The following is a 24,119-nucleotide window of genomic DNA, read 5'->3' on the forward strand; positions in this document are numbered from 1 at the left end:
TCCTCCTAATTGTCACTCTTGCTTATGTCAACAAGTGGAATACAATAAGGCAAGAGGAGCAATTTACGTGCTAATACCTTACCAAATTACATGTTGTTCCCTCCCACTGACCTCTTTGATGTTCTCTGGACCAAAATTCTCATCCTAATATTTATGAATTTGTTTATACAGCTGAATAATTCAACCACTTAGGAAAAGATTCTGCTCCCCACTGACTCATGCATGGCTGCTAATAGAAACCCAGCTGAGAAAGAGCAGATCACAAAGCTCAACACTAGCGGGAGAGGCTGAGACCAGAGAGAAAGGTTAAACAAGTTATTGCTCGCTGAATATATTTTCACTTTAAATCTGGCTCAGCTGCAAAAATTGTTCAATACTTATAATGAAAAACACTTATCTGCATTATAACAAATTAATGCAGAAGTAGGAAAATGCACACTGATAATGTATTCTTTCAATTTTACCTTTATTGGGTAAAAATAAGCTTCAAAGAGCTTTTTTTTTTGGTAAATGGGTTCTTTAATGAGAAAATGTGTATCTAATATGCTCTGTTCTGCAGCTAAATACCTGCAAACTGACTGATTCTTTCATAGCTTTATTTTATTTAGTTCAATTCTCACTAGTTTCTAAAAACTGCAGATTTTATTTCTCAGTTTCTACAACAATGTTCATGGTGCAGATACAGGTTTACTCTGCAGTTCAAGGGCTGGGATGAAGGTATTTTAAAACACAGAATGTCTGTCTTCTATTTTTGTTCCCTCTGGCACAGGGGAAGTTTTACACTTACTGAAAGTTTTTCATATGTTATAATCTTGTTTTGGAATAAATTTGTAGAAATGTGATATTATATAAACTAATGTGTTGCATTTCTTTCTTCTGTGATGACAGGACTTAGCAGAGTGTTTTAACTGCTTGTGGAACTTTGGCTAATCCCCCATTGACTCTAACACACCACCTGTTTATAGAATTAGACTGGGAGGATCTCTCTACATTAGGGATGCAGTAAGCTCAGATACCCTCCAAACAGCTTGGATAATTAGTTCATGCAGGACATCACCCACCCACAGCAAATTTTCCTTTGTAAAACAGTCCAACTTTTCAATTTGCTGCCCATATAATAGCTAATAAAATTTTATAATTAACAGCATTAAAATTCAGTGATTACACGGATGAGAAAATTATAGTGGTCAGTGTGATTCATATTTAAAGAAGCTTTACACAGATGATTTTATATTTGGCTGACAAGAGTAGGTCTCTCGTTTTATTCTAAAAAAGAATGTAATCTGGATCTGATCAATAGCTGAAGGATTTCCAGCATTCCAGAGGCAGGAGACATTTTTAATTCTCAGATACTGAATATATATTAATACCTCTGCTTATTTGACTGACTAGGCTAATAGTATTCTAAGAAATACCATGAAGGAGAACTTAGTATAAAATTTGCTTGTGACTTCTAATCACCTAGAACAAAAAGACCCCAAAGCACTTCTCTGCAGTCAAACTAGCATGGGATATATTGCCAACAGATGTTATTGAATATGCTGGACCCCTTTATCAGTTTAGTTTCTCCCTGACTACAGCATACATAAGCGTTGTGCAGTTGACATGCAAAACGTTTATAATCATTATGTTATCTGCTGTAAGATTTTCTTAACTGTGCTGGTACTTTCCCACTCCTTACATTTCTGGGGGCGGGGGGGGGGAGGTTGCTTTTTGTTTGTGTGATTTTCTGTGGTTTTGTTTTTTGTTTTTTAAAACCAAACAAAAGGTATATAAAAAAATTAAGGTTTTAATTCTGTAAGAATGAAAACATTCACAACTGAGGCTCTCAAAGCATCTCACTGATGAAACTGAAGAACTGTTGCTCATCACCACAAGAGTCAGGCAACTTTATGAGCATACACCAAGTCTGTCACTAGATGAGTAAACAATAGCAGGGCTCCGAAATGAGACTCAGCAAATAAAAGACTGCAGTGATTGTACAGGCATAATGTCAGGATCCCAATGAACAGTGTCAGAAGGCTACCAAAAATCCCTCATACGTTTTACAATATGCATATATACATATACCTACATATGTACTAGCACTTCTTCCACCAGTGAAATACTTTTGAGGAGAGGAAGGAAAAAGCATCTATTCAACAACACTTGGCAACAATCAACACAATCCATTGGAGGCAGGGCATAAAATACTTCATCCTATCCAAGTGAGCACTCTGTACAATCACAAGCCACTATTATAAGACTAAGCTCCTACAAGACTTCAGGTATTTTGTATATTAATGGAATGAAAAACCCTGTCATAGAGAACACACAAAATCGCAGAGAACCTTCCTAATACTGTAGTAACGGGAATAAAAAACTGGAAAACCTCCCATTTTTTTCACAGCTCAGATCTTATCTTCTATAGATCTCTCCCTTCAAATCTCCATCCCACCTTATCTGATGTACCTAAGATATCTGCACAACAACCTTAACCAGAATACCCCTTGTTTGGACCCTCATTAACAATAGGAACACTGGTTAAAACAAAACTTTTTTTGCTACTATGCTTCTTGTAAAATTCACGTGGTGTTCTTTTCTATAGCTATGTCTTGCTTAAGTGCAATCAGCTGTAGCTATCCCTTTTATAAAAATATAAATATATCAAATTAACAAAGGAAAACAAGAGTGCTTCCACTAAACACAGTATTTCGCTTCTGTTAAATCTCTACTTTTTATCTTAAAAACTGACAGACTACTTTATAGAATCACAATTGGCTACTTGAAAAGACGACAGAGAAATGCCTGTTTAATTCTGTAAAGTAACCCTCCTTGTGATCTACACTGTAAGCTATTAATGTTCCTGACAGTGTTATGTCCCTCTGTCTTTAATTCTAAGTCAAAGTGACTAACATATTTCAAAGATTAATCTCCTTCTCTTGGCACATGATAAAAATGCTTAATTTTTCTTGCAGCAATGTAATAACTCTCAGTAGTTATTCAGTAAGAGCTGTGTTTTGTAACACTCCTTAACAAGTCAAGCCTAACATTTTAGCATTTTTGAAATTGAAATTAATGTTTCCCAGGTTCCTAACTGAAGCTGCAAGAGAGATGCAGTTATGAGTAAAATCTTGCTGTCATCCATGTTTGGTATCAGTTAAACCCTCCAGTACCACAGCTCTGGAGAGGTGCTGCTCTGCTGGACGGCAGCTCAGGGCACACTAGCAATCAAGGGTCTGCCTCAACAACTGTCCCCATGAGCAGGTGCTTCTGTATCGCTGTATATCAATAGGATCCCATTGTTACTGTTTGGATCTTTAAAAGCTAGGGCTCTGCATAGCTTAGCTGCTAGTATTCATGAGTCTTAAGTACTACAACTCAAATAACAGCATGAGGGGAGGTTCCAGTCTTCCTTCTGTTGATTTACTGCACGCATCTAGCAGTGATGTGTGTGCAGGTGCATAGTTTCCCTCTACAGCTCTGCTCTTGCTTCTGTGAATTTCTGACCCCAAAAGGCGGAGAAAATGAATGTTTCTATTTATCTAAGGATCAAAAACCAGTAAATGATTCTCAGGTATACACATCATACTCAAAATGCATTTAAATTCAATTTTTAGATCAAATGGATTTCCAGGTACTACTGGCCCCAAGGCTACTTACTCTAATCACACTGCCAAGTCTCCCAAGGAATCATTGTTTGGGTTGGACAACAATAAGTATAGACTTGAAATCACTGGACTCTATAAAACTTTGTAATACCCACCTCACGAGTGCAGGTTATCCTTCTAGGATGGGGAGCTTCCTGTTGCAACTGATACACTGAGAGAAGGCAGAAGTTAACTTCTTATTAATACACAATCATTGTACAAATTAGGCATTTTAACATTAAATTTTTCTGTCTAAAAGACAAGAAGACTTTCTGCAAGATTTAATGAGAGGATACACATATCAAGGTCTCAAAAATTACGTACAAGTGTCAGAAAAAGAATGTTGCTAGCCAAACTGGGATTATTGATCATCTTCACAATTAATTGATCAAGTACTAGGGAGTCACTGAGTTAAGACCAGTGAAGTTTCCACCAAGCTGATCAAAAAAGGAATAATGATAAATGCAAATTAAATTTTATTATATGCCAAATCAGGCTGCTGTCAGACTTTCTGCAGTAAGCACACGGAGTCCCATCCTACCATGTTGAGCACACACTCAGCCACCTGAAACATGTCAAGACTTTACAAGAATCATTCAGAACTTTGCAGAATCAAACCCTCTGCTTTTGCCACTGCTCAGTGATGACTTTTGTGAACAAAGAAAAAAGTGATTTTTGCATTTGCTGACATGAAGACATCAGGAATTGAGTAGCGGGGTAAAACAGTCAAGGCCCAAATTATGACATAGACCTACTAGTATCTTCTCCCCCCCCCCTTTTTTTTTTCCTTCTTTTCTTTAAACAAGCCTCATCAAGCCAGGATAAATTTTAGAAGCTAGTTGTAAATTTAATGGTACTAATGTGCGGACTTTCTAGTATAATACCAAAGGAGTGACTTTCAACTTTTATCCCAAAAAGAGTTTGGTTCGCAAGTCACCTTCAAAATGAGGCTGTCAACACTAAATTAGTATTTGAATAGTACGCTAGAACTGATGAAATGGACCTTTGGAAATTGTAATCTTTTAAAATTAAATTATCTTTCAATCATTAGTACTAACACCAAGGTCTAATAGCACGTGCTGTCACCTTCTTCAGGTAATAAGACCACACATTGATTTACCCAATGAGGTTTGACTCATTTGATCACAAGTCCTTTCTGCTGACAAATGCTACATTTATGTGTTAAGTTTAAATAATGTGCTAAGTTTTAAGTAAATGTAGGTTTGACATCCCTAAACTGTTAAGTGTGTTAAACACACAAACATTCTGCTTTCAAAATCTGCTTTTAACAGAAGACTCTTCTTCCCTGCTGCGGTTCCTCGAGTCTCAAAATGTCTCACACCTTAGCTATTCTATCTACAAAGAATTAGAATTTAGAGGTGAGACACTGTGGGTAGCTACGATGCTTTGCTATGCTGCCATTTGTCTCATGTATTCTCTTCAGTCTTCCTGAACGTCCGCCAGCACTGCCAAATAACAGGTCATTCCTTTATATGATTATTTTTTTTTATTTAAAAATGTAAGGGCTTTTGCCTTTATTTTATTTTATTTTGTTTTGTTTTGTTGGTTTTGTGCTTGGTTTTAGGGTTTCTTTTTGTTTGTTTGTTTGTTTGTTTTTTAATTAGGAATGAAAACCAGTGAGTTGTGAAATTCCCAAGGAAGTGGTGCTCTGATCTCTGGGCAACGCACCCGGACTACTGCCCTGCACACCTGACGGAGGCAGCCTGCAAGGGCAGCTTCCTCTGAGCTAGGGCACGCGCGTCGAAGAGCTGCAGAACTCGAGCAGGCAGATTGATAGGAAAAGAGGCCCTTATAGTCAGGGCTTCAAAAAACCTGCTTGTGATTTGTGACACCAGGCCAAACAAATGCTCTCATTTTACTACATCAGCAAATTCTGGGGGAAAACTATTTATTTTGAGTTTTTCTAACCAGCTCAAGTTTCAACTCTAGTGATGCAAGGTGCTAGAGCACAAGAGCCCTAAAAGTTTGCAAGTGATACCAACTTTAAGGCACGGATGCACTTTATGTAAGCCCCGGTCTAAGCAACCAAACCAATATAAGTCAGACCCACACAGGAGTGGGACCACTTATATTAGTAAAGTGCAGAGAATCTACTCCTCCAAATAATCTGCATTCACTTGTCCTTGAGGATGAACATCTGCACCTATCTCTAAATAGTAATGAACCCCTTGATGCTTCTTAAACTCACATTCTAACGAAAAGAAAAATGAGTCTTTTAAAACACCCAACTGAAACATTTTAAGCTCGACTTGGAAAAAAAAATAATCTGTTGAGATACTTACAGTAAGATTTCCAAACAGGTGGTCTGTATTCATCAGTATCTGAAAGAAAAACAACAAAACTTAATGTTGTGTTGGAAACATTTTAACACAGAAATAACCCTGCAGAAGCACTTGCAGATTTATTAAGATAAATATTACATCTAAAATAATCTAAAATAATTTTTCGCTGAGTATAAAACACCCCCTTTTTACTTCAACTGAAAATATGAAAAGGTATTTTCTTTAGCCAGCTAGAATAAAAACTCTAGAAATACATTTGCAAAATGGCAAACATGCAGATCAGAAGCCAAAATACTGGCAGGGGGGGAAGGGGAATGCACATCATTTTACTATGTATATATCCGTAAGTTCCCTTTTCAATTACACCAGAACGATTTTTTAATCTCAATTTATATGCCGATAAATCAGTTTTCATCCAATTTATTCCTGCTATTAGCTTTTTACTCTTCTGGGTAGCAATTAACAACTCCTAAAATAAAATCAGAGTATGTAAGTACTAGGAAATATTTGGGGGGGGGGGGGGGAAGAGAGGCTTTTAATACTGAGTACAAGTTGTACTTGGAAGCAGTCAGTATGTATTAAAAGTACCATCATATTTCTAATCCCGAATTTTAATTCTCAAATAAAATTAAAGAAAAACAACAATCCCAGTGTTTTCTGAGTTCTGTCACCCTTATGACTTCCTGACAACTGATCTGACATTTTGAGCTCAGGGCTCTGTTGCAAACTTCATCTCTGATCCACTGTTTTACCACCCTGGCCAGCTTCAGTTCTGATGCTACAAGGTACCAAGGCTTTGTCCAAGATGCCGTGCTTATCTGCCTTGGAGCTCGTGGGAGTTACTCAGTACTCATTACACCACAGGGTCACCAGTTGAGACAACCACGCAGCCAGCCTTGCTGTTTGCAACCTTTTCTCACTGCAGCACTCATTTCTGAGCTCATTTTACAATTGTCTGCTCACTGGGACTACCTGCTGCATCCAACAAAACCCTAATTCCTAGTTTTTATTATAAGGTTATGTAAAGATCAAGCAATCTGGGAACCTGTTGCTTGAATTTTGGCCCAAGTGACACCTCCGCTTGAGAGTCCTTAAGGCCTCCAAAACTGAGCCTGAAGCTGGGAAAGGATTTTGTTTTGACTCTCCTTAGAATAAACAATCTGCCTTCTTCAGATACTTGCTTTAGTCCGTCTCTCCCACATACAGTAATATCAAAATATCTCTAAATTAGAGCTTAGAGGAATGAGATACTTTCCAGTTTAATTGGCACAGACTAGCCCAGACCCTCCCCAGACCTACCCGTCACGCTCTCTGCCCTGCCTGAGCTATCATTTTGCTCCATTTTTTATCCTGTATTTTAGCACTATGCGTGAAGAGGGTGCACTCCTTACGGACTACCTCAGTGGTAGTGGGTTTTATAAACACATTTCATTATGACTTTATTATTAAGGCAGCACTTAGTCAAACTGCCACCCCCAAGAATATGATGGGGTTTGATCTTTGGAAGGTCCTGCAGATGCGCTACCACGTCCTGGGGATCGGCCAAAGCACCTCGAATCTGCACAGAGACCTTCAGTGGCCCCGCGCTATACTATGGCAGTGAAAGAAAATCAGCAGCAACAGATGCAGCCGCGGTTATTCATTTCTACTTTGATACCTTTAATTAAGGCAGTGCAAGTCGATTCATTCCAGAAGCATTGTAATGTGATCCTTAGCACTGCAATGTCACATGGAAAAAAGGCAAAACTTGCAAGTAAAAATAATGGGTTTAGTCCCAGAAGACAACTCTCACCCCACCAGCTGAGTTTTCTTTTGCTCTAGTCTGTTTTTTGGCAATATATGCACTAGCTGAATTTACAAATAAATACTTTAAGTAAAGGACAACACACACCGCATTTGTAAAACACGAGCTGACTGTTATGAAAATACAAATATCTTGGCAGTCTAACCTATACTTGCTCACACTCAAGCCATATAATTGTTACAACTAAGGGCAGCATGATTATAAAACTGAAAAGCAACAATATTTGTGCCAAACAAAAAACCCCAAGCCTTGTTTAAGTCAGGCAACAACAGCAGTAACTTTCATACAACAAACATTTAACCTTCAGAAATTGGAGGGAATGATTTATGTTATGCAGCTGTGCACAAGGATTTGGTTAGAAAAATCTGTCGGTGAGCTTTACTGCCTTTACAGTGTGAGAATACCCTCCGGCCATCCCACATGAGGTAATGAAAAAACAAAAGGTCATTTCTATTGTGATTAAAAAAAAAAAAAAAAAAAAGTTATGTGATATAAAATACTGAAATACTGTAGCAGCAAATACAGTGCAGTAACAACAGTGAAGCAGAGGGCTTGTAGTGTTTATTTCTGTGCAAGAATGTTTCTATCGCTAAAACCAATCCACTACACAAAGATAAAACAGAATGAGCATAAACATCAGACCAGTCTGTTAGTTATTCGTTTCTAAAGATTAATCGATGTGGTCCCATTTAACACATCATCAGTATTTTGAAATGCATTATTAGGTAAAGGGCTTGATTTTCAGATAGCACAGGCTTCCACATACAGCATCTCCAATTAGGCATCCAAAGTACCCGAAAAGCCCTTTAAGGCATGATAAAAAACCCACAGAAAATGCTGAACCCAAAATACCTTTTCTCACTAACACTGCACCACTTTCTAATTAACGCAATAAACTCTATGCTGTCAGTTCTCAGATTTTCTACAGCTCCCATCAGCACAGTATCTCAGCTCTGCTAAATATTTCCATGATAAAATAAAATAATTTTCTACAAGCTGTGCATCCTGTTTTATCTTAACTGTATTTTCTGCCTTAAGTGAGATGCAATTCAGCTTAAAGCTGCTCTTCTCCAAAGGTCTGGAGCACTACAGAAAACATAAATGCATAAACTGATCCTACCAACGCCCGTGATCCTTTTGCCAGCATGAGGGCAATCTCATCAGCAAGTACATTTTAGATTGGGCACATTGTCCGTGTGCATAAATTGCAATTTCAAACTCAGCTCATTTTCAAACTGACAGATGCTGGTGCTGAATAGTCTTCTAGTCTTCCTAATATTTAAAAGTGAAAATGTTTGGTAATATCCCACTATCCCAAGCAATGAGTTTTTTAATTCCTCAGAATTTTGCACTGATTAGAAGGGTATCTGTGTAAGTTTTATTTTTACATATATAATGGAACTTCTTCAAATCCTCTACCCTGAATCCATACTGATATCTAATAATTTTCCAGCCTGGAATACATTAGAAAAGAAACAGCTGTATGCCCAAACCTGTACTTTTAAACTCCTAAATAGATCTGTCATAGTATAAATACATATGTATGCGTAAAGAAAAGAGTAAGACTGTCTTAAACAGATACATCGCTTGAAATCCCAGAGACCCAAAGTTATATGCAAGGTAGAGGGGTGGGGGGAAACAATGCTCCAGGACACATGAAAATACATTCACAGTTCTTTACCCTATAGAATCAGTTTTTGCTCTTGAACCAAGAGCAAAATCAAACTCATCTTCAAAGCAAGCACCTTATCATAGACCCGTAACAGCTGGTGCCTCTAGTTCAGGCACGGACCTGCATTTCTTGAGTACCCTACATAATAGGTTATCTGCCTCTCAGCTTCTCCAAGGGCAAAGGTTTGCCAGCCCATCTCTCTCTCCAATGGACAAGAACAGAAGTGATCTCTATTTCTTAAACAATACTCACCACTTTCTTGTGGTCATCTTCTTTCCTCCCAAACACACTCTCCTCCTATCCTTTCCAGGACTTAGCCTTCCCCCAGCCTTAGCAACCTTCATCTGCACACACGACCTCTCCCCTCATCCCTGAGCAATGCTTTGGTTTGCTCCCCACTGCTGTCCTGCTAGGACTCACCCACCCAGCTCACTCTATCTCCTCAGCATCTCATTCTCAAGCCATCTCATCTCTGCTCATGGCTTCCTTGAAGTTTGCTCAAATGCAGAGAAAACAGAGGCAGAAAAGCCCAGAACAGCACAACAGGCAGCTTCTGGCAGCAGCCCCTTTACAGGCAGAAATGTCACAGGGGGGCAGGAGAGTTGCTTTCTGGGCCCAGTGTACCCTCCTTGAAGCACACAAACTAATGAAAGAAAAAGGAAACTATGCATCTTGCACGCAAACCGTCTGCAATTACATAGTGAAAAGCACAGAGTGATCATCAGAAATACATGCTTGCACAGAAAAGTGCTTCTGCCAATAGAAAATCATACAGCCATTTAGAAGTTCAGATACAGACAGAAACGCTAGGAGAGCATCTCAGATTTTTCCATAAACACAAATGTGACTAATTGTGACATTACAACGCAGCATTTCCCTTCGTTATTTTCCTTTGTCCTTACCCATTTCCATTTTATCCCTCATATAAATCTGGACAACTGTAGTACTTTCAGAGTGTTCATTTTAACTGCAGATATGAAAACTGTTACTATTGCCTCATACTGTTTAGACTGCTTGTCTCTGTGTATTCCTTTTATAGAAAGAATAAAAATGTTTACCTCTGCTTGAAATGGTTCTTTCTCTCTCCCCACTGAAGATCAGCCAGGTCTAGGGTAGAGCAGCAGCAGCAGCAGCAGCAGCTTAAGGACGCACGGTAACCCCATAAAGCAATTAAAGCAAAACCCCCTGTAGAGAATTCAGTTTTATTTTTCTTTTACCGTACGTCACTCCCTGCAGCACGGTGATCTGTAACATCATGCTGGAGATTAGTTTAACGCTGTCTGGGAGGAAATAATCAACTATCTGCTGACACAGCAGCTCTTGCCCCAAACTTTGATTTTATTTGGCAATATCCCCATTGAACCCAGGTGAAGCCTCAGGTGGTGAAACCTGTGGAAGAGGCCAGTTCTTAGCCATGCGGACCAAACATCAATATGATCAGGAGAAAATCTAATTTCATGTTTTCTGAACTGATCTAGGACCAAAGAATGGTCTAAGTCATAAACAAGAAAGTATAAAACATTCTTCTGTAAGCTATGTCCTAGGAAGTAACCAGTAAGCATTAACATGTGTTTTAAGATGCTAATCTTGCTTTGTTTGGCAGCAGCATGTGTCAAAATTTAAGTCCTGGAGAGATGCACAAGGAGCAGATGTGGCCGTTTGCTGACCCATACAACAGACTCCTTTTTGTGCCCGAAAAACAACTTCGAGAAAATTCCTCCTCAGCCTCGAAATCTTCCTTATTAGCACCTTCTCTGTGCCCAAAGGATGCACATAAAAATCACTCCACTTACAAAAATAAAGCCATCATTTATTTGCTGGTGAGATTCTCAAGCCCCCAAAACAGCGCAGTTGAACAGAAAACGTCATTTCATCTCTGTTTTTCAGAGTACAAGTGCCAACAGCATTTCAGAAACTATGTTCAAGCCATCACGAAACATTTTAAGCAGCAGCCAAGCAGACCCTAGCAGTTAGGGCTTTTATGCACTCCAACGAAAATAAAACTCAAACAGCATTAAGGTAATTAAAGGATGAATACAGCCACCACCCTAGGCAGTGGTAGTAAAACAGATGGGCTGCAATACTATGGTTTCAGGGTAAATATGAGAAGCTGATCGCTGACTGTGGCAGCACCCAGGAGTGCTGGAAGCGTTTTGCAGAAGCCCCTGTGCTCCTGGCAGCAGGAGGAGGGGAAGCTAATGGTGATGGCAGGTGGTTCCCGGAGAGGCGGTTGCAGGGCGCAGGGTGCAGAGAACGGCTAAAATATCCCTGTCTATTGCATGTGTACCGAGGAAGGAAGAGCACACATCAAAGGTCCTTTGTCACTCCTAGATGAGACCTTGGGATCCACATGTGCAGACGAATATGCAGATTGGAGTGCGAGGATGATTAAAAGAGACATCAGGGCCTTGGGACAGTCACTATGAGGATCAGGAGCACAGGTTATTTTTTCATCCCTACTTCCTGTTGTGGGCAAAGACGTTGAAAGGAACAGACGAGCTCAGTCTGTTAATACGTGGCTCTGTGGCTGGTGTCACCGCCATAATTTTGGGTTTTTCAACAATGGAATAGACCAGGCCTGCTGGCAGCAGATGGGGGGTTGGCTCACTCAAAGGGGGAGAAGGGTTTTCACCCCAAAATTAGCAGAGCTTATTAACAAGGCTTTAAACTAGATTCGATGGGGGAAGGGGGTATTATCGGGTTTGCCTGTGACCAACCAAGGGATGTTGTACCAAGGATAGAGGAACAGGGTGCTGGTGAGGGCCTGCAGCCATTCGCTCCAATATGTGCTGGCTACACTGCAGCATGCTCAAAGACTTACACAGAAAAGCCAGGAGCTCCTGGACCAACAGGAGCCAATGGGGAGGCACCGCTAATACATGGCATAGGAATGCCGCCTGGAGAGCAGCGCAAAGTAATTACAGCTGCTCCAGCCAAGTCAGCCTCAATGAAGACATGGCTGAAGTGCCTCCATGCAAACGCACGTAGCATGGGGAACAAACAAGAGGAGCTAGAGATGTGTGCACGCCTCCAAGGCTACAACCTCATTGGCACCGTAGAAACTTGGTGGGATGACTCCTATGACTGGAGTGTTGCCATGGAGGGCTACAGGCTCTTCAGAAGAGACAGGCAAGGGAAACGAGGAGGTGGTGTTGCCTTATATGTGAAGGAGCAGCAGGAACGCATGGAGCTCAGCCTAGGGATGGATAAAGAGCCAACTGAGAGCCTATGGGTCAGGATTAAAGAGAAATCGGGAGCAGGGGACATTACAGTGGGGGACTGCTACAGGCCACCCGACCAAGAAGGCCAAGTGGATGAAGCCCTCTATAGACAGATAGGGGCAGCATCACGCTCACAGACCCTGATTCTCATGGGTGACTTCAACCACCCCAACATCTGTTGGAAGGATAACACAGCCAGGCATAGGCAATCCAGGAGGTTCTTGGATTGCATTGAGGACAACTTCCTTCTCCAAGTGGTTGAGGAGCCAACGAGGAGAGAAGCTATGCTGGACCTTGTTCTTAGCAACAAGGAGGGGCTGGTAGACAGTGTCAAACTCAAGGGTAGCCTGGGCTGTAGTGACCATGAAATGGTCGAGTTTGAGATCCTCGAGGCAGCGAGGAAGGTGCGCAGCAGGCTGACCACCCTGGACTTTGGGAGAGCTGACTTTGGCCTCTTGAAGAATTCTGCTTGGTGCGGTGCCATGGGATGAAGTGCTGAAGGGAAGGGAGGTCCAAGAAAGTAGGTTAATATTCAAGGACCACCTCCTCCAAGCTCAGGAGCGATGCATCCCTACAAAGATGAAGGCAGGCAGAAAAGCCAGGAGGCCTGCACGGATGAACAAGGAGCTCCTGGACATGACCAAAAGGAAAAAGGAGGCCTATAGGGAGTGGAAAGAGGGGCGGGTAGCCTGGGAGGTATACAGAGGAATAGTTTGAGCAGCCAGGGATCAGGTTAGACAAGCTAAAGCCCAGATAGAACTAAATCTGACCAGGGACATTAAGACAAACAAAAAATCCTTCTTTAAGTATGCCAGTGAGAAAAGAAAGACTAGGGAAACTGTAGGCCCTCTCCAGAAGGATACGCAAGAACTGGTTACCCGGGACAGAGACAGAGCTGAGACTTCTTTGCCTCAGTCTTCACTGGCAAGGACAAAAGATGCAGCCACACTACCCTTGACGCAGAATGCAAATATAAGGACTGGAAAAATGGAGAACCGCCCACTGTAGGTGAAGATCAAGTACAAGACCACCTGAGGAATCTGAAGGTGCACAAGTTCATGGGACCTGATGAGATACATCCGCGGGTCCTGAGGGAACTGGCAGATGAAGTCGCTAAGCCACTAGCCATCATATTTGAGAAGTCGTGGCGCTCTGGTGAGGTTCCTGCCGACTGGTAAAGGGGAAACATAACCCCTATTTTCAAAAAGGGAAATAAGGAAGACCCAGGGAACTACAGGCCAGTCTCACCTCTGTGCCTGGCAAGATCATGGAGCAGATCCTCCTGGAAACTCTGCTGAGGCATGTAGAAAACAAGGTGGTGATTGGTGACAGCCAGCACGGCTTCACCAAGGGCAAGTCATGCCTGACAAATTTGGTGGCCTTCTATGAAGGGGTTACAGTGGCAGTGGACAAGGGAAGACCAAATGATGTCATCTACTTGGATTTGTGCAAAGCGTTTGACACTGTCCCACATGATATCCTGGTCTCTAAATTGAAGAGACATGGATTCAACAAATGGACCACTCAGTGGATAAAGAACTGGCTGGATGGCTGCACTCAAAGAGTTGCGGTCAACGGCTCGATGTCCAAGTGGAGACCAGTGACGAGTGGCATTCCTCAGGGGTCGGTACTGGGACCTGCACTGTTCAACACCTTTGTCGGCGACATGGACAGTGGGGTCGAGTGCACCCTCAGCAAGTTTGCCAATGATACCAAGCTGTTTGGTGAGGTAGACACGCTGAATGGGAGGGATGCCATCCATAGAGACCTGGACAGGCTGGAGAGGTGGGCCCAGGCCAAACTCATGCAGTTCAACAAGGCCAAGTGCAAGGTCCTACATCTGAGTCAGGGCAATCCCAAGCACAAATACAGGCTCGGCGGGGAATGGCTGGAGAGCAGCCCTGAGGAGAAGGACCTGGGGGTGCTGATTGACGAGAAGCTCAACATGAGCCAGCAATGTGCGATCGCAGCCCAGAAGGCCAACCGTATCCTGGGCTGCATTAAAAGAAGTGTGGCCAGCAGGTCAAAGGAGGTGATTCTGCCCCTCTACTCCACTCTTGTGAGACCCCACCTGGAGTACTGCATCCAGCTCTGGAGTCCCCAACAGAAGAAGGACATGCACCTGCTGAAGCGTGTCCAGAGGAGAGCCATGAGGATGATCAGAGGGCTGGAGCACCTCTCCTATGAGGAGAGGCTGAAAGAGTTGGGGCTGTTCAGCCTGGAGAAAAGAAGGCTCCTAGGAGCTCTTATTGCGGCCTTCCAGTACCTAAAGGGGACCTACAGGAGAGCTCAGGAAGGACTTTTTACTAGGGCACATAGCGGTAGGACAAGGGGGAATGGCTTTAAACTAGAAGAGGGCAGGTTCAAATTGAACATTAGGAAGAAGTTTTTCACTTTGAGGGTGGTAAGGCACTGGCACAGGTTGCCCAGAGAGGTTGTTGAGGCCCCGTCCTTGGAGGTGTTCAAGGCCAGGCTGGATGTGGCCTTGGGCAACTTGGTCTAGTGAGAAGTGTCCCTGCCTATGGCAGGGGGGTTGGAACTCGATGATCTTCAAGGTCCTTTCCAACCTAAACCATTCTATTATTCTATGATTTTTTTCCACAAAGCCTCTCTCCACCCCTCCACTACACCCCTGCTATCAGCAGCCAGTAAGTTAAATGACAATCTTCAATGGGGTGACGGGGAGAGGCAGAGTCTTGATTAAAAGAACAAGAAGCACCATGCATGGCTAGCTTGCCCATCAACACAAGGTCCTGCAGAAACCAACCCATCCCTGCCCTAGCAAGCAGGGTACCATGCACACTGCTGCCAAAGGCTGCCGAGATGTTCATTTCAGCTGGTGTGCGGTAAACAAGAGAGAAAGTCGTGGTCAACATTTCTAGCCTTGCATGAAATGTTTTCTTAGGAACAAACACTTCTTCGGCATTTGGGTCCTCCACATGAATATAAAAAGGGAAATGATCCTCTGGCTCAGTCTTGTTCTGTCTTTGCCTTTCCATAGCATCAGGGTAACAAATTATTTCTGACTCAAATATCTCGCACGGGCTTACAACACACTTTTTTAGACATGTCAAGCAACTTTTTGGTATATTCCCTTTCTCTTAAATAAAAACTGTTATATTGTTGTGTTACAAAAAATGTTGGGGTTTAAAAGTGACTGCATAAATAATATAAATCCAAAAGTAATGTTGCTCTATTAGTCCCTAAAAACAAAGACATTAATGACAAGAACGCGATGACAGACATGGCCTGGGCCCATGTGGAAAACATGCGGGGTTTCACAACTAGGGCATCACAGAATTTCCTTTGTTTATGGAAAGATCCCTGCAGGGCTGAGAACACCCCAGGCAGCAAGCAACACGTTTTCTCTCAATTCCTGAATACACGATATACTGTATGACACTCAGCAATGATGACTGATACTTCTAGACTGTTACTGAGTCTTTGATGCTACTTTAATGTTATTCTTGCGCACAATTTCCTTTGAATTAAGAGGGGGAAAAAAAGAAAAAAAAAAAAGCTTTGAAAACTTTTAGGCTCTTCCTCAGGCAGGCAGACACCATTGCATGGTGTAAGGCGCTTCAGCGCAAATGCTTCCAAATAAACCACCATCTTCTCCAGGTGGAGAAAAGACACCAGACAGGTGTCCACTTTAACATGCAGGCAGATGCAAGATCTCAGCACATGTCCCAGCTGCGTGCAGACAGCTAACACTCCCAGCGGAGGACGCCCTGCTCCGAGCCTGCTGTGCTGCTGACACAACCCACTCTGCTGGGGAGCTGGAGTGGGGCAGCTGTTCAGTGCTAAACTAAAGCCCAGTCTGACCACAGAGGCAAATGGCCTCTAGGTGGAACGGGGAGCTATTGCCACCCTAGGCAGTTCGCTTCCTGCCAGGGGACAGCAAGTGACACACAGAGGTTCCAAAACTGGCAATATGCTCAGTGAATCATTGCCTGGGGCCTTGGCCCACAAGGTTTAAAGTTGGGCACTGCTGGGCGAGCTCTTGAGGGTGGGCTGCCTGACTTAGGACAACCTTCATGTGGACTGTGACATTAATGGCTTGGTGTCAGGGGGTGAGGGGGTGGCCCCTCATTGAGAGCCACAATCACCACCAGCACCTATCCTAGTGAACGGAAAAGATCTTCCAGCCGTTGGGCACTTTACAAGCAAATATGTGTACAATATTGACCTGATTATGTCAGCTGTGACTTGTAACAACACGACTATGCCTGTTTTTAATTAATTTATGCTGTGCAGGTAAAAGGTGGTATGAATTGGGACCTCATAGTGATTACAATAACATGACGCATCACCGGGTGATACCAACTGCTGGCTATGACTAGGTGGACAGGCCACCTTCCTCTAGCCCAGAGAAGGAACATATATATGAGTTCAATAAATAGCCACCTCAACCGCACCCAACTGTTTCCAGGCCAGCCCTGGAAAAGCTGGCACACCAGAACGTCACTCCACCACTATAGCCATCCATCTACAGTGACATGCCCAAGCCTGCGGGCAGAGGGCACAGTCACCAGTGACAAGTCTCCTTACACAAAGTTTTACGCTTACCTTGACCTTTGGCTCAAGGTAGTCATACTCCTTAATGCCCATAAAACCCCATGCACCTAGACAGCTTTAGACTTTTAAAATTAAACTGTATTTGACTTACAAAGCAAGAAAATAAAAACAGCTGAATGTATTTTCTTCACATTTTCCAAAGGCATTCTCACCTGGGAGGAGAACAAGAGTACAATACAATCTAAGGGAAAGATACAAACCAGTGAAAACATGCACCAATAATGAAAGTACCCCTTTGGCTGCAGGATGGCACAACATCACACACATTGTGCCCCAGGAATTTTTTAATGGAAAAAAAACTTATTTTTCTCTGCTTTTTCATCCTCACATGGTTTTGCTTATACCACTCCAAACAAGTACAATTAGGTTTCTAATTATTAGTGGAGTAAAAATAATTAAGAGAAAGCTAGTGTAAACAATGCCCCAGAAAACTACAAGGGCTACTGCCGTTTCTCTGATGTGACCAAGTGGGAGGCAAGAAAGCACTTTCAGCAGAAGCGAAGAGGCTTAAAGAAGGGCATCCCTGAATTATTGCATCAGTCTTGAGGGGGAGAGAGAAAAAAGACCGCACTACCATCCTGGTTTCCACAAATGTCTGATCTGGCAACAATAAATTCTGTGGGAATGCTTTTAATGGGAGACCACCAAAACCAGCTAGAGTTCAATGCCATTTATTAGCAGGTCTACTATTACTGCCTCTTTGTGAATGATGGGAAAATTTTAATGAGTAATATTTTGCCTATCACAGGCACTGCTGCTGTTAAATGAACTCATCTTCTAACTGATTAGACCAGGTCGCAAATGATCTGTTTCTAGATTTTCATTTAACCAAAGCAAGGGAAGCAAGTACTCATTTTTCCTCATCTTTGCCAGATAAATAGTGGCATCTGACTCCATGAGCGATGACAAATAAAAACTCTAAAAATCCTTTATAACAACAAAAAAATTATTTCTTAATTTTAAGCTGGAATTTTCACATGTGCCACGATAACACAGCTATTGCCCTCTTTCTCTTGACTGTCATTTAAGGGAGGAGCAGGAAATACCCCTCCCATGAAAGCACAGTTAGCTTACTGTTTAAGAAAAGTTTCAAACCTCTAAAATTATTTCTTAGTGTTGCTGCAAGTATAGAAATTCAGACCTCAGAGAGGTAAAAAGATGACAAGTGCCACCTTGTGGGCATTTAACAAAGACAGAATTTAATGTTGCTTTCTGTTCCAGTGGGGTATCACAGCATTCAGACAAGATGCTGCAGCCAATTTTCAGCATTTCTGGGAACACTATCTTCGCTTCCCAAGAAGAAACAGACACGATGAGAACTACTACCTGACATGGCTCTGCAGGTTAGATGCAGGTACAACAACTGAGTCAGGCCACCAGCTGTCTGTACCCCTCCGATTTATCTCGCTATAGGAGCTCTACAAACTCAACGGTATCCCAAAATGTCTGGTTTACACAGTAAACACCTTCCAACTGAAAATGCTGTCAAAATCAAATATGCCTCTTCAATTTATCTATTTTGAAGAAAAACAGCCTGTCAATTTTTTATTTTTTTTTTCCAAATTCATTGTGGCAAAACTGACTGCGGCTGGTTGCAGCCCCAAAGTGCTGGATCAATGAGTTAGGCATTTTCACATCTTCCCTAAGGGTTATTTGAATGGTCTTTTGCAAACTAATTTTGCAAGTTCAAAATTGACAGAAATATGCCTTTATTGGATTAATTGCATCTTTTAGATTTGACAGATAATTTGTCCAAGTATCTTCTATATCAGTACAGTAAAGTCTTGAAGCAATTCAGAGTAACATCAGGTAACATAAGCTTGAACACTGTAATAAAACTTCCCTGGTTTAAATCCAGACTGGTTTTCATTGGAGACACTGTTTCGATCATGGTCAGTGAAGTTTGCTTGGAAGCCTGGAGAAATACCCATCGAGGCTATTGCTCTTACACTGCTCTCATTCCGACCGTGGCAAGGGATAATGCAGGAGAAAACATTTATCCTTTGACATTTCCTTTCCTATTTTTTGTTTCCACAAATCCTTCTCTTTGTGTCCTATTTTAAAAGTCTGAGCTCATTTCCCACCACTCGTTTTACTTCTCCCAAACATTAATAATACCAACAAGGGCACATCAGTTTTACCGTAACTTCAAGCCAGTGACAACTGTTACAGCCACAGCCTCAAGGCATTCACAAAAATATGTTTTTGTCATGATTTCTGTAACATATCTAACAGGGAATATTGATCGGAGCTTGACTACACAAATACTCTGAGCAGTCACCCTAATAATGAAAAATAACACCATGATATGGTATAAAAGTGTCTTCTAGTTATAAATTTATCCCCTGCCCTGAATAAGAAGTCTGTCTGGTCAAGGTTGAGCAGAAGAGATCCTAAACAAGGTTGAGCAGAAGAGATCCTAAATAAAGGACGAGCTTTCAGGCACTTTTGAAGTACAACTCCTCTATCCATTGCATAATACCCTAATTTGCTGAATGGGGAGGCATGTTTTATCACCGTTCACTGCTGCTTTAAGTTACTTTTTTTTTTTCCTTTACACAGCACTGAGACAATGCACATACATTCACCTTCCTGCTCTAAAATCCCCTTTTAAATAGAGCGTTGTGGTTTTACCAAAAGCTGAACCACAACAAAAGAGCACAACACTGACCCTGCCCCCCTATTCATTGGTAAACATCTGCTGAGAACTTGTCCTCCCTTGCATTTTAGACCAAGATAGCTGCTGTGCATTCATGAGTCTCCTGGGGGAAAAACAAAACAAAACCAAACCACCCATTAGCAGTCCAGGCAAAAATCAGAGTCACCTGGAGAAAATTAAGAGCAGATCTGATTTCTGACTGCTGTTATAACTGGCCTAAAGTTGGACTCACATGTTCCAAAGCACATATCTCTCTCTGTGTCAGATGGTCTAATAGATGCTGTTGCCTCTCCTTCCTTCCCCAAACTTGACCCATTTAAATTCTTAGACCATCAGAGTTATAACAAACCTATTACAATTCTTATTACAAACAGATTTTTCATTTTCTAAAACAGTCATCAACAACACACACCATTGCTTGTGCAAAAATATGGCTTGTATTTACGTCCTTATTTCCAGAACAGATGCAATACATCAACACTTGTGGTTGGAAGGAGGACAGACTACCAAGTAAAGTACCCTTGCCTGCAACCGTGATCATTTTTTATAGCATCATGAAGGAAACTCCTAAAAAACATTATTGGCAGGGTCAGAGAACGGGAAATGGACACAATGTGGTGGGATGCCTTTTCTTCAATTGGAATTAAGCTTTCATTCCAAAAGTCATTCTCCAGTTGCTGTGAGCTTTTCCCCAATCTGAAAGCTGCAAGTGTCATTCCTTACCTCTTCCTGTTCTCATATAAAACATCCAAGAGGCCTCCAAAGGCACAAAGTAGGATGCTCCAGGTAGAAAAGCTAAAAATTTCACATTGCTTTTTGGCAATTCTGTGGCTCGCTATTGTAATTGCAGTCAAAGAACTACGGTGAAAGATACTCACCCACCAGCCTCTCCCTGTTTATAGCATTGAAACCATCTTTTTCATAACTCTTTTCCCCCTCTGCAAGTTCATCTACTGCACCAGGCAGGAACCAGAGAAAGGAGAAAAAGCAGGTGTGAGCTCCAGCATGTGGAGAAGCTGTGCTCAGAGTCCACTCCTGCACCAACCCTCACACTGTGGGACTGCAGCAACAGCCGAACAATCATCTTGAAGGTGGTTTAGCAGCTTTGCAAACACTGAAAGGTTTTCTGCATGGGCCCACCATTTGTCATCAGTTCCCTCTATTTTGGGAAGATGAAAGCAGAGCTCTGCAGGCAGGGGAGCTGGGAACAGGCTGCTGGAAGGAGAGCTGAACACAAAGGTTTGTCACTGCCCCGCAGGAACAGGAGAGTTGGCCGGAAAGCTCGATATGATCCATGCTCTGAGATAACCTCCAAGTTCTTTTCTGGGTAACTCCATACTTCCCCCCCCAACCCCAGGAAATTAATTCAGATGGTTTTCTTGTCTCTGTTTTGAAGTTCTTTGTCCTTTTTTCCACTAATTAGAAGAAAGACAAATTGGTCCGCAAATAATGGAAACTTGGATTTACTACCTCTCACTTTATCATGGCACTGTGTTAAACAGGAGTTTATCAGCAATTATTAGCCGCATTTCTGGGATATTGATGGATTGTTACTGGAACTGAGACCCTGTGGGAATGTCCACAAGTGAAAAGCAGACTTCGTCCTACAGAACGTCATGTCTAAACAGAAAATAGGAACAGTTGCTGGCAAGAGCAGCAGAGACCCATGTAGATGAAGTCATCTTACAGATCAGAGATCAGTATCTCTATTCCCAAGTCTTTCCAACCCAGTACTCCCCCAGGCAGCATTGCCTCTCTGGGTAACAGCAGTTTCGGTGTCTTTAGCTCTACTTTGACTTTATAAAAATAACCCTGTCATGGCAACTGGCAGGATGGGAAAACACATACAGACAGAGATACGGAGAGCTGTAGGATGTGACAGAGCAAAAATCCAGTTTATAGTTTAAAAATGTTCCTGGCCTACGTACGTGGCTAGATGGGGACTGCGGTAACAATTGTCAGAGACTCTGATACACAGGATTTCCATACAGAAATAAAGGCAGATGCTAATACAGTTCTGACATCTGGCAAGTCCCGCCTGTGTCTTCCGCGGCTGTTCTTGCACAGCAATGGGAGAAACAAGATGCCTTCCAATAATGGCAGAGTTTTTACATTTAAGAGTCACAACTAACAGCAGGGCTACCCCATCGACAAAGCATTTAAGCAGCAGAAAAAAGCTCTTCCTGCTTCTCACAGACCTTTCTACTAAGTAGAAAAAAAAAGCCAACAAGCTTATCAGCTGAGTTAGCCAGTGTGAGCTCTCCCTCAGACAGAGCAGTCTGCAACTCACTCATCTCGGAGGTTGCTTGGAGGCATCCCCCTGAGTTACATTCCCAGGAGCGCAGCATTCTCTGTCCCACTCTGGCACTTGCCAGGCTTTGGGGTGGCAGCAACACAGGAGCTACGTTTCACCTCCTGCAATTTCTGAACCTGCAGAAGAGAAAGTTAGGAAAAAAACTGAAAAGGAAATCAGTAAAATTAATTGCCGTGTCAAAATCATGGTTCCATTATTGGAAGGATATACCCATGTGTGCATGTTCAGCCAGTAAGGCAGAGGTAAGGAAGAGCTACATCCTGTTTGGGGTTTTTTTTTTGTGAGTCGATTTTTGTTTGCTGGGTTTTTTTTTAATGAAAAACGATCCAAGATTGTACTGAAGCGTTGTGTACAGATTCGTATGGAAACCATAAAGCACAGATGAAAAAGTATGGAAGACTAGCCCTACCAAATAATTAACAGCAACTTTTATAGTCTGGTCTGGACTGTATATGTATCAGATACTAATTCAGGATTGAGGAGACTGACTTGTACCCTGCCAATGTGAGAGCAAGGAACAGTTAGGTACTGCACTAAAGCACTGGGTTTGTCTGTCAGAACTGTACTCTTCCTCTGTTTTTCACAGTCCCCTATTTACTCTGCACAAGGAATAATTCCATACCTCCTTCTCCATTGCTGCAGCAGTACTCAGCCACTTTGCTACCTGATGCTGTCTTGTACTTGCTATATAATTTAAGTGGTTGCAGTTGTGGTTCTGCTGATCACTGTAGCACAGCACCATGCAGTGGGCAACAAAACAATTCCAGTATTTAGGAAACAGTGTTTTACCTTTACTTTTGGAGTAGGAATTTCCCACAAGCAAGCTGCCCCAGGACATTCGGTTTCTGATCAAGGTCAGAAACTATGTTTTTATTTCAGTTTCTTAAATGGCAAGGCTACCTGTAAACAGCTGCTCTTGCAACAAAGGAAGCAGGAAGGAGACGGAGATGGGGCGGAGGAGAGCAGCAGAGAGGCAACCACCACCTCCCATCAGCACCAGGAACATCCATCCCCGACCTCGTGATGTATTCTACAGAGCCAGATCCTGCCACCTGCACCAAAGGTGGATGTGACTGTGGGCTTCCTCACAGAGACCACTGAGACCAAAAGCACAGTTACCTGCTCAATGTGAGCAGCAAGGTCTAGCTTGCAACTTTGACAGTGGTGCACAACCAGAGGATGCATTTTTCCCAATGCATTCTCCCAGGGGACTAAGAATTGGTCATGTGAAAAAACAGACCCCTAACCAGCCCTGACAGTCTCTCCATGATGCTTATCACGGAACTGCTAACAAAGTCACGAAAATAAATTTGGGGACAAACGTATCAAAATATATCATGGAAATCAGACTCCCACAGGAATAAATAAGATTTTACAAGCATATTTTCCAGTAACTATGAAGAAGATGAACAAATACTCTGAGTGCTGGAAATGTCAGATGTCAATCAGCTCTTTCACATTCACCGAGGCTGTTGCACACACAGCAAACACTCCTGGCTTCCCAGCTGGGTGTGATCAACCCTCCTCCACCTGACTAGGACCGGGACATTGACCCACCTCTCCACCATACAGCTAAACCCTCGGGAACAGTGTGGAGAACTGCAGGAACTCTTCCCAGCATCTTCTTGCATCTGGCCAGCGAGAGTGCTTGAGGCCTAGACGCCATGCAATTACAAAGTCCTAGCAGTATTGTTAAATGCTTTAGAAGATCAAATATTTCAGCGATTTTAAATTACACTTTTCCTTGTTTCCGGACAGACTCAAAAATGCAAAATCTGGGGGGTTTTAATTTTCTGCTGTCATTTATGAAGACATAAAAGGCAGATACAAGCCACCCCACTGAAATGACAACCAAGCCAGATTACGATTTTACCAGGGAGCAGGAAGCATCTCATATTCTGCTAATAACTACAAAACTACCCTTGGGCCAGGTCTCGGG

General features: G+C 42.3%; 1 protein-coding gene across 1 annotated transcript in view; it reads right to left on the bottom strand.

Annotated features, from left to right (window-relative positions):
* The window catches only part of CHN1 (chimerin 1), a gene marked incomplete at its 5' end in the record, with an annotated part of 108,148 nt that overhangs the window by 76,530 nt on the left and 7,499 nt on the right, over positions 1-24,119 (bottom strand). Inside the window, 2 exons of the mRNA XM_082483341.1 lie at positions 3,746-3,801; positions 5,933-5,971. Coding sequence (XP_082339467.1) covers positions 3,746-3,801; positions 5,933-5,971 — 95 coding nt within the window. The remainder of the gene's footprint in view (positions 1-3,745; positions 3,802-5,932; positions 5,972-24,119) is intronic.

Source organism: Vanellus vanellus, assembly GCF_965231255.1.
Source record: "Vanellus vanellus genome assembly, chromosome: 5".
NCBI classification, from domain to species: Eukaryota; Metazoa; Chordata; class Aves; order Charadriiformes; family Charadriidae; genus Vanellus; species Vanellus vanellus.